Source organism: Sminthopsis crassicaudata, chromosome 1 (genome assembly GCF_048593235.1).
Source record: "Sminthopsis crassicaudata isolate SCR6 chromosome 1, ASM4859323v1, whole genome shotgun sequence".
Lineage (NCBI taxonomy): Eukaryota > Metazoa > Chordata > Mammalia > Dasyuromorphia > Dasyuridae > Sminthopsis > Sminthopsis crassicaudata.
This window is the reverse complement of record NC_133617.1, coordinates 141,547,838-141,563,478: the sequence shown is the minus strand read 5'-3', so window position 1 is coordinate 141,563,478 and position 15,641 is coordinate 141,547,838. Positions and strand designations below refer to the sequence as shown.

At 35.8% G+C, this 15,641-nt stretch overlaps 1 protein-coding gene across 3 annotated transcripts in view; it reads left to right on the top strand.

The window, feature by feature from the left end:
* VPS13B (vacuolar protein sorting 13 homolog B) overlaps positions 1 to 15,641 on the top strand; it is a 973,300-nt gene that overhangs the window by 919,958 nt on the left and 37,701 nt on the right. For all 3 annotated transcript variants that reach the window (XM_074268391.1, XM_074268380.1, XM_074268399.1), the window contains exons 49-53: positions 1,208 to 1,396; positions 3,643 to 3,792; positions 7,389 to 7,672; positions 11,978 to 12,105; positions 12,304 to 12,503. In XM_074268391.1, the coding sequence (XP_074124492.1) occupies positions 1,208 to 1,396; positions 3,643 to 3,792; positions 7,389 to 7,672; positions 11,978 to 12,105; positions 12,304 to 12,503 (951 nt within the window). The remainder of the gene's footprint in view (positions 1 to 1,207; positions 1,397 to 3,642; positions 3,793 to 7,388; positions 7,673 to 11,977; positions 12,106 to 12,303; positions 12,504 to 15,641) is intronic.

Below are 15,641 nucleotides of genomic sequence, written 5' to 3'. Positions count from 1 at the left end.
GATTATTTTTACCTTCTGAATACAATCCTTCCTTTGCAACAACAATAACAAAATTCAGTTCTGCACATATATATTGTACCAAGCATATACTATAAGATATTTAATATGTATGGGAATGCCTGTCATCTAGGGGAGGGGGTGGAGGGAAGGAGGGGAAAAATTTGGAACAAAAGGGAGTACAAGGGATAATGTTGTAAAAAAAAAAAAAAATACCTATGAATATGTACTGTCAAAGAAAATGTTATAATTATAAAAATTAATTTAAAAATTTTTAGAAAATGATAACTACCAAAAAAAAAAAAAAATGAGGCTTATAAATTTAGAAATTCCAGGCATCTTAGAGATCATCCCTTCCCCAGGATTGTTGTGAGGATCTAAGAGAATGATTATGTAAAATGTTTTTTATACTTTACAGTATCATATAAATGTTAGCTATTATGATTTGAACCTCATCATTTTACAGATGAGGAAACTGAGGAAGAAGAGGTTGGGTGACTTCCTCAAAGTCATATAGGAGGTATGTTGCTAGTGGCCTATTAGGGATTCAAAGACATGATAATGTTTCTAGCTGTGCAAGACAATAGAGTGAAAAGAATGCTCAAATCATGTGGTTCTTGAGTCAGACAGAACTTCAAGGCCACCATCTCACTCTGCAGTACACAAACATTTGTAGGTAATTGAATTCTTATCTCTCTGTGAGTTTTCAAATTATGGTAATTCTTAAAAGTAGGCCTATGTAGCACGTGTAAGTAATGTTCCTGAGTAAAAATGAGATTACACTCACAAGTTTTTAAATCTTTTAGAGTTAACAGGATTGGGTTTTTTGTAACTGAATACCACTGTGAGTCCTGAACAATTTTAATCGCAAAAATGTAAAAGTCTGAATTTCCAGAAAAGCATATCTCAGTTAATCAGTTATCCAAGCATTTATTAAATATTTCTTTTCTGCAAGTGGAAAAGCAGTCATTGCCTTTAAGAGGTTTATGTGCTACAAAAAGAGAAGTAAATATACGATAAATAGTGATTTGGTGATAGGGAGGGGAAAGAACTGACAAATGAAGGAATAGAGAGGGAACTGCTGGCACATACAAGGTGGGACTACTGAATTAATTGACAAACATCATGTAACCTAAGCAGTTCTTATGCATTATTTTCAGTTAAGGTAGGGAAAAAATAATCCTTTCTAATTGAATAATTGATTTTCCAGGAAGCCTTTCAAATTGGAATATACTGGGCAAATACAAACACCGTACATAAATCAGTAGCAATTAAATTGGACCATGACCTGACATCTCCCAAATGGAAAGATGGTGGCAATGGAGAAGTTGTAGTATTGGATGAAGAAGGGTTTCTGGGTGTTGAAATAAGGCTTGGTGCTTTCCCAGGACATCAGAAGGTAGGCTTAAAATCTGGAAAAATGTATGACTACATGCATGCATGCATACACATTTATATATGCACATGTATGTGTATGTATAATAATATATACTCATATCTGTACATAATTTTTTTTCCCCTCCTGAGGCTGGGGTTAAGTGACTTGCCCAGGGTCACACAGCTAGGAAGTGTTAAGTGTCTGAGACCAGATTTGAACTCAGGTCCTCCTGAATTCAAGGCTGGTGCTCTATCCACTGCACCACCTAGCTGCCCCATCAGTACATAATTTAATATTAGCCTTCTCTTATTTCCTATAATTTGTTTTAAGGTATTAAATTAGAACAAAGAAACACTAGATTCTTAGGTTCATAGAGGTCTGGTTTGTAGTTTTTTCCTGACCAATAAATAATAAAAGCTAGAACACATAATTTATCCAGGAGTTGTTCTATTTCAAAATATTCAGCAGTCACTTGATTTAGAATATAAGGGGAAAAGGTGGGGAGGGGAGAAGGAGAGGGAAGGATCTATTCCAAAATCTCCACATATTGTATTTGGCCTTTTTTCTTTAGTTTAGAAAAAAGAATTGTTCTTGCAAGCATTAAGAAAAAAACAAACAAACAAACAAACAAACATAGGCAGTCCTTGAACTGAAAGCAGACTCTGTTTCTAAGAAAATTTAATCTGATTTCCCTTAGAAACAATATTTAATAAGGAATTTTGGCCTGATAATCAGTCTGATGCCCAACTTTTTTAACATAGGTACTTCAATCCCATGGAAAAAATCTGGATATTCTAAACTGGCAGCAAATTATTAGCAGTGATTTGCAACCAAAAATGCTATACCTAATCAGTTACCAATTCTTTTTGTTATCCTCCTTCCTCTCTACTTATATACTCCACAGCCTCTCTAGTCCAGGCCTTTATCATGTCTCTATATTCAGTCTCTGCCCTCTCCAGTTCATCTTTCTCACAGCTACCAAATTGACATTCTTGAAACTATGTCAAAACATGTTACAACCTTGCGGAAAATGCTTCAATGCTGTTCCATTGTCCTTAGGATAAAATATGAACTGCTGCCTTTGGCATTTGATACCCTTCATAAGCTGGTTTCAGTCTTTCTTTTCAGACTGATTAAATATCATAGCCCCTCACTTATTCTATGCTTCAGCATAGAGGTGAAGTTTTAAGGAAGCTAGGGCTTCTGTAAGGTAGAATGAAAAAATGAGTGCATTCTAGGCAGGGAGATGGGATTTCTGGAAAATACACTTAGACACTTTGACTGGGAAGAAGAGTCAAGATATGCAACAAGGCTGCTAAGGCGGACTGACAGCACATAAGGAAAAGCTCTAAAAGCAAAAGAGAGAAAACTACGTTTCCTTTCACATATACCTCACCTCCAGAAGTTCCACTCTTTTTAAAAGTATATTAAAAAGGATAAAGTATACAGAATTAGTATAAAAACAAGGTGGTGATATTTCTAAAGCTGTGTCCTTCTATATCCTTATAATAAAGCTTATGTAATCCCTGCCAATATATAAATGAGTAGATATGTTCTTGAAACTAAGTGAAATGGAAAGGATAGACATCATTGTGGTGCCTTATAAGGCTAACATTAATATTATTTTGGTGCAGCTCTTCTCAGGAGGAGATAGAGGGTAGGCCTCTAGAAATTGCACCAAAAAGTTATTTACAAGGCATTTGGATTCATTAGTTTAAAAAAAAGGCATGGAATAAAAGGGTTTGGATTTTTATTTGTTCGTTTTTGTGGTGGTTGTTTTTTTGTTTTTGTTTTTATTTTTTAGTCTGGATCAGTTTTTTTGGACTTTACTACAGATAGCAAGTAACAGAAGACACATGTAGTGGAAATCTTTTCATATTGGGAATGATTAGATTCTTAATGATCTGTGTGGAATTTGACAACCAATTAAAGAATACAAGTTCTCTGGATTTTAAAAAAATCTACTCTTGTTCACTTATTTGAAAGTCCCTAAAAAATTAGTTCTTGTGCAAGTTGACTTCCATAAGTTAAAGACAAATAAGTCTATGTAAATCGCTGGATGGGACCAAGATTTGGAAACCCACCAGAGCTCAAAAACTGCCTGGAGTAATGAGTGTATGCAGTAATCATGATCCATCATGACCAATCAGAAGCTGTATTCAGGAAATGTAACCAGAGGATTTTTTGGTTTTCAAAGTAACAAAAAAAATTTTTTTACTTATTATTATGACATAAAAGCCACTCTTTTTCTTTCATCTGTCTCATAGTTATGCCAGTTCTGCATTTCTTCAATGGTTCGGCAAGGTATACAAATTCTACAGATTGAAGATGAGACCATAATCACCAATGACACTCCATACCAAATATTTTGTAAGCCACAGTTAACTGTTCCAAGTCCTTGTTATGAAGAGGAGGAGGTAAGGGATTCCAGGAATGGTTTTAAGATTAACTTTTGCCACTGGGAAAAATGAACATTCAGACATGGGGCTCATTTAGTCTCTTGAAAACAAAAATTGAAGGGAAACCCCCTCAAATTAAAAATAGGTGAAAATAAACCCATTGCTTTTTCTTTAATTACAAACACTGACAGAAGCCATGGCCAGTGCTTCCAGGGTAATTAGCTCCCATCAGACTCCTCACAAAGCAGCAGATTCTGACACAATGCAGGCTTAGCTCTCTCTGATATACATCTGTTTAGAGGCTGCAGAACAGTCCTTTAATATGCTTGCTGTAATCCATAATAGCTGTGGAAGCAGTTCTGAGAATCTACTCAAGGTTCTCATGGAGAAGTACATCTGCCTCACAGGCTGAAATGTTTGAGGTAGCAGTTTGGATAGAACTCCAGTACCTGAACAAAAGCCATGGATCTGGAAACATTGAAACTGTATGCAGTTGAAAAGGTTAGCCATGAAAATGCATCAACTCATTTATTTTAGAGTCCTGGTGACAGAATAGTATGTGCAGGAAATAAACATACATAAGGAAGAGGCCAAAAATGCTCAAAGGGATTCTGAGGCAACCACTTTTACGATTAATAGAAGTGATTAAATTTGGTGATATTAGGGTAGGATTTGAATGAGTCTTACAAGCAGGATACAAACTAAGCTATATGTTATTGAAACCATTGTAGAACCACATTTCTTTTATGAAAATCCTTTTTTTTTTTTTTCCAACTTTGGAGAAGTTAAATGTTCAGGTCCCAGCTTGCAGGTTTTGAGTATTAAAATTGCAAGCACATTCAGAATATTCATTTAATTCAATGGCTCATGTGGGTAATGTGTGATGTTTGGCAGATAAAAAGATAAATAAGATCCCCAGTGAATTTATAGTTCAGCTTATCACATCTTTCATTATCCTTAGCCCTTGAAGTTGGCATCAAAATAAGCATAAAAGATAGAAAATTTAACCAGCCATTTTAATTATAAGTATTAACATGAAATTTGTGTTATGTGTTATCATATAAAAATATGATTTAACTTTGCTCCTTTGAAATGCTACAGAAAGATGCTGGGATATACTGAAAGAAATGTACCAATTAGTTATACTTCTAAGAACATGGGAAAGGAATTGTGTCTCCTTTGTAGGGGTCAAAGGCGTGTTGCAAAGAAAGGTGTGGTCTCCTATCATTTCTCCCCACTTCATAATTCCCCAGAGTTTCCGTGGAGATCTAAAGGTCAGATATTTCTCCACAGCAGAGAACCTTTGCTTCATCTCTGCCTCCAGTTCTTTCCTAGAATTGGGAAAAGTTCTCAAGTTCTCCTGTGATCCTGTGAAGAATTACTGCATAGAAATCCCTAATAAAGTATCTTTGTTTAACACAAAGTGCTTTCACTTATATTAGATGATATATTTATGTCTCATAACAGTACTGTGAGGTGGGGGTCAGATAAATATTATTAAGCCCACTTTGCAGACCGGGAAATTAGTACACAGCCAATCAAATGCCAGAATCCAAACACAAGACTGGGTCTTCCCACTTTTTGACTCTTTCTTTGGACCCTGAGAATTTCCATCTAAAGCTTAAGATAAAGGTCTCTCCTTTTACCCAGGGCCCTTGCCCTTAAGGCAAAATTGTAAAATTGGGAGTCTATCTTTTGTAGATCTGGAAGCATTTATTAAGTGCCTACTATGCCTCTGGCTTTTCCTACCCATTTTTCCTTCTTAACCACTTTTACCTAGTTATGCTCCCACTTTTGTCCACCAGGAGTATCAGACTCAGAAATGAATCCCTGCCAGCCCTACATTGGCTTAGAAAATCACAAATTGACATTTATATCTGTTGTATTATAATTTGGAGGGCTGGACAGCTAGGTGATGCAGTGGAAAAAGCACCAGCCCTGAACCCAGGAGGACCTGAGAATAAATAGGGCCTTCTAAACCTACTAGCTCTGTGACTTTGGGCAAGTCCCATAACCCTGTTTGCCTCAGTTTCCTCATCTGAAAAATGAACTGCAGAAGGAAATGGTAAACCACTCCAGTATCTTTGCCAAGAAAACCCCAAATGGGGTCACAGAAAATTGAACACAATTGAAATAACTTTACAACAATTGAATATTTATTTCATTAAACATTTATTTATTTAGACAAGGCAATTGAGATTAAGGGACACAGCTAGTTAAGTGTCTGAGGTCAGATTTCAACTAGTGCTTCTGTCTCAAAGGCCTGTGCTCTTGTCTATTGCTTCATTTAGCTGCTCCCCCCTCCCCTTTCAGTTATATTTTGATTTAGTTCCCGGCCTGGAGTTTTGTGGAAGGACCCAAACAAAGGCTGGGAGGTTGACACCTCTGATGCAGACAGCCCTGATCTACCAAATAAATCCCCAAATCTACCAAATCTACACAAAGACATCATTGACATATTATATGCTTGTCCTTTAAAAAAAAGACTTATTTCACCTGTCTCTGCCAGTATTTAACTTCAAGAATGATTATATGATGGTGGAATGCCAGTAACTTGGGTACCTAGATAAAGGTGGTTATTCTAGGCAGGGGGATTATCCCAGTGTTCTTCATATCTCTCAGAAAAAAAAAAAAAAAATCCTTCCTATTAGCTGTCCCAGAGCAGAATGGGCCACACCCTCTTTGAAGGTCTCCAAGCAGGAGACAATCACTTGCCCATTATGTTTCAGTTGGGATTCCATTCACAACCAGATTGGACAATAAGGCCACTGAGGTCCCTTCCAATTTTCAAATAATGTGATTGTAAAATAGCATGCTAGTTATGGGACCATGTGTATGTTGCACATGAGGATGACTCTAACTTCAGTTCATATGTGCCCTTTCTATTCCTCTGTGCTCAGTACAGAGCTTATTGACATGTTTGGTGCCTTCTACCCAGGAGGGCAAAGGGATCCTCCTGGCTACTCTGTAAAGCTGCCATATACCCACCATATTTTAACATCATCATCATCATAGCTAAGTTGAATGATGATGATATATAAACTATTATTAACTTATTTACCTTAATATTAATTTGTTTTAATATTTACCTTAAAAATGAGGAAATTGAGACTGAGAAATTAAATTCTTTATTCATGGTCACAATTGATAATAAGCACCTGCAGTATGGCTTGGTCCTGGCACTCTCTCTTTTGGTTCCAAGTCCATTACCATAATCTTGAGATAAGTAGGATAAAGTATTTTTATTTCCATTTTATGGACTTGCAGACTGAGAAAGGTTAAAGGAAACCTAGCAAGGAGCAGAACCAGAGCCCAAATCCAGATCTTCCTTCCCCCCCACCCCAGGCAATTGGGGTTAAGTGACTTGCCCAGGGTCACACAGCCAGGAAGTGTTAAGTGTCAGGATCCAGATTTGAACTCAGGTCCTCCTGACTTCAGGGCTGATGTTCTATCCACTGTGCCACCTAGCTGCCCCTCCAGATCTTTTTAACTTCAAGTCCATGTTCTTTCTATGCTCTCCTAAGTAGTTTTATTCTTTTTTTTTTTTTTAATTTTAAAACAAAACTATGTTCCTCTATGGTAATCATCCTTTGCACCATCTTTTCTCATTGCAGTGTTTGCATGTTCCAGACAGTGCAACTTTTAGCATTAGCCCTGGGAGACATCAGCCTACTATGGAAACCAGTTCTCTTCCTTGCTGGGATTTGATGCCTGACATTGGTCCATCAACATTGGAAATGTCCCTTCTGCAGAAACAGATTTTGCTGAGTTTTTGTCCTGCTGTGGGTGCTGACAGTGCACAGTACTGGAGCTTGCCAGCTGTGGTTAGACCAGAGCTTCCCAGACAGAGTGTGGCAGTACCCATTGGGAACTACAGTGAAAATGGATTCTCTACCAGGTATTTTAAATCTTTATGAATGACCTCGTTCTTTTTCTTTGCTTGTCAATGTAGCAGTTCATCAAGAAATAAGCCAGAAAAATTGGGAAACTAAGAGTTACACGTGCTCACCATGTGTTAAGTTTCAAGTTGGAGTGGATGTTTTTGTGAGTGTGTCTATTGTTTGAAGTCTTAGACTTTTGTAACTGGTCAGATGTTATGATCACATACAAATTGGGCAAGTTTGTTATTGTCAGGCTGAGCAGGCTGTGGCAATGATGCTAGTCCTTCTGCCGTGTAATGTCAGCACACAAAGTAGTAGAATTCCTTAGTTTCCACAAGGTATGGAACACTTAGAATGATTTAAAAAAAAAAAAAAAAAAAAAAAAAAAAAAGGACAGTTGGGAAAACATTTCCTTAAATTCACATTTTTCTTCAAACTGAAGATTTTCTTGAGAAAGAAGACACAATAACACTCTAAATACCATGTGCAAAGGATGCCACTCTGCAGTTTTCACTGCATGCAACTTTCTGTAATTACTGATGATCATTTATGTAAATAGCTATAGGATCAAACCAGGGACATGCCATCTTTAGTTCTTACTGGACTTTTCTATTTTGTGGTTGCTTGCTTTTAAATGTACTGAATCTTTTCTACAGCTGTCAGGGATAACTTATGTATGGTGTATGTAACAACTACAAAAGAAAGCATATTGTGACCTTATGAGAGAAGCACCTTATTCTTTTAGTTTTGAATTTATAGGCTTGACTTTATTTGGGATTTTAGCCTTTTCAACTTTTTGATGTATACAGATGTTCTGTGGTAATTTTTTAAAAAGACAATAGTCCAAACTATTTTACTCATGTTAGCCAAAATCATGTTCCCTAACTCTTTATTCAGCCTTCCACTAGATTCAGTGAAATTGTTCACATCCTTCTTTCCCTTGCACCTTTTTGCAAGCGTTTCTAATCTTCAGTTCTGTGGAGATACTCCCTACTCAGTTTGCAGGTATAATGGATACTTTAGAGAAGCATCTTTGAAAAAAGATGTGCATGAACTTGAAATTCTAAAACATGGTATTAAAAATCTTGAAATAATTTGAAACAGAATGTGATTTTAAAATTAAAATAGGATTTGCAATTTGTCATTAGAGACCTACAATGCAACTTCCCAAGTAAGATGCATAGTTAGCTTTTTCTTGGATCATAAGGGCCTTCTCCTGGTCTCAACCCCCAGTTTCCCTGGCCAAAAAGAGGGGGAATTCTCTGAACGTGGCTTTTCCAGCCCATTTGAAATCGGGCCAGAGAAATAACACTGGGGTCGATCCAAGTACTCTGAAAGTGAATTAGCCCTCCTACTAGAATCCAGATTGATTCAACACCATTTGGTAATATCAGTAATGTATTTTTCCCAAATGCTAAATTGGCAGTTTACCTTGGCATTCTATGACAGAATTACAAAGTTGGAAGAAACCTCAGAGAATATTCAGCCCAACCAATACCTGAACAAGAATCTGCAGTAAAAATGCTCTTACCAAATGGACATCAACCTTTCATTTGAAGAGTTTCAAAGAGGGGGAGGGAGGAAACCATTTCATTCTAAACTACACCATGCCCTTTTTAGTTACCACTAACTCTTAGGGATCAAGCTTAAATTAAATTTTAAATCAATCTCCCTTAGTAATTTCTATTCATTACTTCTAGTTCTACCCTCTGAGGCCAGGCAAATTGAGTCTATCCCTTCTTCTATGTGAAACCCTTCAAATACTTGAAAGTTACCTTCGTGACTAAATAACATGAGTCTTCTCTCCTCCTAGCTAAGCATCCCGTTCTGACAGTCCTTTACCATCAAATACAATCTTAAGAATAGAAAGAATTTCCATTTGTTCATTGACTAACTCCCTTGAACAAAAGAGATAAAAATTTTCTAATGAACTTACAGCTTAATTTACACAATATAAAGTAAAGATTTTGCAATTTGTTTGATATTTGTAGACAAACCAATTCAAGTCATTCAGATCTTGTCTGTTTTGAATGGGGAGGGACTTGGAGAGATGCTTAAAATACTTTCAGAATTTATAAATGTAAATTTGTTAACTTTTACCTATACATTGGTGAATAAGCTTAATCACTCAGCAATTAACTCCAAATAGTGAAAGTAATTTTATTCCTGTTGATTGATTTGACCTTTACTGTAGAAGAAAATGGGAGCAGGCCTGAATAAACATTTGTTAAGTACCTACTAAGTGCTAGATGCTGAAAATACAAATTGCAACAAAAAGGCAGTCATTTTCCTCAAGAAACTTCTTTCTAATGCGACTAGGCACTATGGGATAGATTGCTGAGCTTGAAATCTGAAAAACTGATCTTGGGTTCAAATCTGAATTCAGGCCTCTGCTAGCTGGGTGCTCCTGGGAAAGTCACTTTACTCTGTTTGCCTCAGTTTCCTCATCTGTAAAATGACTTGGAGAAGGAAATGGCAAAATCACTCTGGGATCTTTGTCAAAAAAAAACCCAAATGGGGTCTCTAAGAGTTATTTGGAGAATAAAGAGAGGCTAAAGGAGTATATTGGGCCTGAGGCCTTTCTTTAAAATGGAAGATCTAAGAGGAAATGACTAATTAGCGAATGCTTAAGTGTAGGGCAGGAAAGAAGCCTCAGGACTTTGGCTTGGAAGGGTTGCCAAAAAAGGCATAAATAAACTGTTAGAGGAGTAACTTGCTTTAGTGGAAAAAATATTGGAGTAAAAAGCCCTGGATATAAGTATCCATTCTGCCATTGATGAATTGTAATTTTAGGCACCTCACTTAACATTTGTGAGCTTGTTTCTTCACCTGTAAGATGGGCATAATAATACCTGCCTTGCCTAGCTAGCAGGGTTGTCAGAAGGATTAATGATGAAATAAATCATAAAACCATAGGTAGAGATCATAACACTTAGAAAAAAAGTTTTTCAAATCATCAAATACAAACTCCTCATCTTATAAATGAGAAAATAGATCTGCACAAGTGAGGTGATGTGCCCAGTTCACATTTATATGAGCAATAGAGCCAAGGTTTGAACTGACATCTTCTGACTCCTGAGTCAGGATTCTCGGCTCCACCTAAGTGCCTGCAGCAAGCCCCCGTCCTTGCCCTGCTCTAGGTGCTCAATGGAAAGTAAAAGCCGACCCTGCCCTCTGGCAGCTCCTATTCTAGCAGGGAGACTAAAGTGCAAATCAGTATTTACCTCAGAAACCCCAAGAGAAGACCTGGGAACCTCCTGCAGAAGGCAGGATTTTATGGTCAGAATCAAGGATTCCTTTCTCAAGTCCTGGACTTTATATGCCCTGGCCTGCTTGCGTGAATATGCAGGAGCTTCTCTCTTGCCTGAGATATCCCTCCTCATCTTCTCTTTCTTTTCCTTCCAGATCCCACTGAAGTCCCGCTCCTCCCCCCCCCCCCAGTCACCCAGACTCTCCTCTAGTGCCTTCTCTGATCTTTCCCTGGATCCCAAATTGCATCATTTTTATCTATATTAGTGTTGTCTCCCCACCATTGGAGGCTCCTAAACTACTGAATCTGCCTCATTTTTGTCTTTATAACCTCAACTCTTAGTGGCACGTAGTAAAAACTGAAAGAAAGAAAAAATTGTTTGAAATTAAACAATTTCTTCATTCTCATCATCACAATTATGTCACAGCTAGAGGGTTCTCTGAAGAAAAGTCCTGATATTAATATTCTATAATTACCATATAATAGCAACAAGAAACATTCACTCTGCACCTATTCTGTGTTTAGATAAGATATAATTCCTGCCTTCATAGAAACTTCACACTACTAGGGAAATGAACTCCTGTGCATAATATTTCATTACAAATTAATTCCAGTTACAAAATGTAGTGGGTCTGGTCACTATCAATGGCTAAGTACAGAGAAGATATGAGAAGAAATACATACGTCTTTTTCTGGGATTAAAAAATTCAGTTATCAATATTTGTTGCTCTTGGCTTTCCAGAAAAAATAACTTTGTCAAATAAAGAAATTAATAGATTGTGGGGCTTGTAAAATGAAGTGTCAATATATATAATTTTACCTAGGTAGAGAACTGCCCCAGAGAAAACTGCCTGTACATATTCAGGATCAAACTTTGTTCTTCTGCTAAATAATCTTTAGAAAGATGCCTGGGCCAGTGAGAGCGTAAATGATTTGCCCATAAGTGAGCATATGTCTGAAGCTAACCTTGTACCCACATATTATGACTCTTGTTCACTACTTAATATGCTGTATCTTAGCATAATATCAAACCCCCAAATATTAAAAATTATTTGTTCTTTTTTTCTTTCAGGGCTATAGCACTGACTCATCAGCAGTATCTTGGAGTCACTTACTTAACCCTCACAGAAGATCCTAGTCCTCGAATCATTCTCCACAACAAATGTCCAGTCACAATGCTTATGAGAGAAAATATAAAAGGTATTTCTTTATATTTACCATGGACAAAAGTTTATATAGTAACTGGTATCTTTTGACCCACAATAAAGAGTGAAGAGTTATCACAAGAGTCACAGACTACATGATATCTCAAGCTTAACGTGGCTCTATCTTTCAGTTATAAGGCTCCTCATTCAGTCAGTTTGAGAAATTTAATGAAAGTGTTTTTGAACATTTCAGATACTCCAAAGTTTCAAGTCTATTGTAGAAAAATTCCAGCAGAATGTTCCATTCATCATGAGCTATATCATCAAATTGCTAGCTACCCGGAATGTAGGACCAAAGACTTACTTCCTAGCCTTCTGCTGAAAGTTGTGTCGCTGGATGACATAGAAACTGAATGGAGTGATTTCATTGACATTAACAACCAAGGGACACAGGTTAGTGTGCCAGATATAACCCTGCTGTGCCAAAGGTTTGCCTGTCATTGTCTTCATTTATATGTTTTTCAAAATGTTTGTCTGATGGAATCTCCTTGTCCTTATATGAGAATTGTATCTGTATGTCTCTCTGTAATTCATGAGACTGTAATTCCCATATCAAAAAAAAAAAAAAAAAATGTGCTTTCAAATTGTCTAGAGATAGAGATTTGGTGAAGAATGGAGTCCATGAAAGTTCATAGAAAGACATATGAAAGGGATGACATTACAAAGGACTTACACATAGAAGGCGCCATAAAGGCAGAAGCTTCAAAGATAAAGTTATATGGACATACTTATATGTACATCAGAATGTTAGAGCTAAATCCAGAGTCCCAGAATCTCCACTGTTTCATGCAAGAGAATGTACCTGTGTTTTTAATATACCTGTATTAGATTTTAAAAAATGTACCTATCCCAATATATTCATTTATAAATCACATATGTGTACCACTGTACTAAAATATTTCCTATATTATAAAGTGCACAAAAATAAATTTTAAAGGATAAGATAAAGATGAAAAACAATGCTTTTAAATAATTTTGATTTTATTTGTTAATGGTATAAAGTATTTTCACACTAAATTATTGATAATATTTTCAGTGAGAAGCACTATGATTAAATATACTTTAATATTTTTAAAAATATTTAACACTTTGTAATAAAACAATTGAAAAATGTAGTTCTAAATTTAGTTTATTCCAAAATACTTGATTTTCATGACTGTTTATAGCCAAAAAATATACTTCACAAAGATAATGAAGTCCATATGGAAAAAGTGCATCTTTAGCTGCACTTCCTAAATCACATTATTTGTTTTAAAATATTAATCACTAATTTTGCAAAAGCTTTGACATTTCCAACTTTCTTGAGGTAAACCAGTAGCAAATTATTTCATATGTGATTTTTTTTTTTTAATGAATTTGAAAACACTGGAGGTCTTATAAGATTTTGAATAGTTTTGGAAATTGTTTCCAGCTGTTAAAATATACAAATATGAGAATTTTTGTAATTGGCATATGTTACATTAAATAACAAAAATCTAATTTTTAAATGTCTTGATAACTACAATAGCATCATTCTTTAGCTAATATTAAAATACAAATACACTTACGCTGAGGTTCATTGTTAGTGAGAGAGGATGTAAATCCATATTTCGAATAATCTTCTTGATCATTCTTTTGGAAGAGTTCTAGTTAGAACCAATGAGATCATCATTGTTCTTACTTCCTAATATGGTAACTGGTGAATGAGAATTAGAGTTAAGAGCAACATGAGTGATGCCATTTTCCTGTTTGTGCTTACATCATCAATATTATCTTCAATCTATAGTTTCTCTGCAGGAATTCTTCTAAGCCATTATCCATTTCTGAGGATTAGTTTAGTCAAAACTAGCTTTAACTTTCCCTCAAGATAATATCCTACACTGTACATGACATGTGATTGTTTGTGGACTAAGGGAAAACACCTGATCATATGTATTAATGTGTAACCCATATATTAAATAGTAATAAAATTCATTCTAGATAAAAATAAATAGAAATAGAGTTCTCAACATTTTCTTCCCTTGCCCCACTTACCTTATTCACTCATACTTAGAAGAATCCCATCTCCATCATCCCTAATAAGAGGACCATCAGTCACTGCTTGGAGATTTCTAATAAAGGAGAACCACTAACCTCTAAGGGCCGCCCTTTCATTTTCAGATGACATCAGATTCAAAAGTGTCCTTTCTGCTGTTTTTACCTATTGTTCTTCATACATAAAATCCTCAGGTTGGAGCTAGAAGGGACCTGTGAGATCAAATCATCTAGTTTAAGACCCTCATTTTATAAAAGATAAATGATCACACAGGGAATAAGCTCTGGTTCTATCTTCACCTTTCATGCCATTATTTTATGTCTCTTCTGAAAGCCAATTTGAACCCTTTCCATATGAGAGTCCCTTCAGATGCTTAAAGACAGCATACATACAACTGTTCATACTCTTCGATCCAGTGATCCCACTCTAGATTCATGTCCCAAAGACATCCCAAAAGACAAGGAAAAGAAGCTGTTTGTACAATTTTTTAGCAATTCTTTTTGTGATGGCTTAGAATTGGAAATCAAGCCCATCAGCTGTAGAATGGCTAAACAAGCTGTAGGAGATGATTATGGAATTTTATTGTGCTATAAGAAAGGACAAACAGCATCATTTCAGAAAAATCTGGAAAGACTTATATAAACTGATGCGTAGTGAAGTGAACATAACCAGGAGAACACTGTGCACAGTAACAGTAATATTATTCAATGAAGAACTATAAATGATTTGGTTATTCTCAGCAATATAGTGTTCCAGGATAATCCCAAAGGATTAATAATAAAGCATGCCATCCACCTCCAAAGAAAGAACTGGTACTGATTGAATACAGACTATAAAGCATGAGTTTTTTTCACCCTTTCATTTTGTTCTTTTATTCAAGTCTTCTTTTGCAAAATAACTAATATGGAAATGTTTTACATAATTATACATGGATAGTCTATCTAATTGCTTATTGTGCCAGAGAGGGAGAGATAGAATTTGGAATTCAAAACTTCAAATAAAAATGGTTTTTAAAATTTTTTTTCAGCAGTTATCATATCCCCCTGAAAATCTTTTATTCTTGAGCCCTTCCTAAAATGTGGCAGCTAGAATCAAACCCAACATTTTAAGTGTGGACAGGCCAGGGCAGAGTACAATGGTGGAATCACTTTCCTTATCCTGGATACTGCACCTCTGTTAAAATAACCTAGGATTACATTTGCTTTTATTTCTGTCATACTATGGACTCATGTGAATTTTCAGTTCACAAAAATACCTGTAACTTTTTCAGAAAAACTGCTATCTAAACATAATCATTTTGTGAAGTTGATTTTTTTGAACCCACGTGTAAGATTTTATATTCCATCTGAATTTTATTTAATTAGATTCAGTGGAAATTTTGGTGGAATTGATGAAATAGCATATGCTTCAATTTCTATTTCTCATATATAAATTCAATGAAGGTGATATTATCCTGTTCTGTCTTCAGAACTGGAGTGACAAAAGTTCAAGAGATGGTCTTTATTGTTGTACTGAAA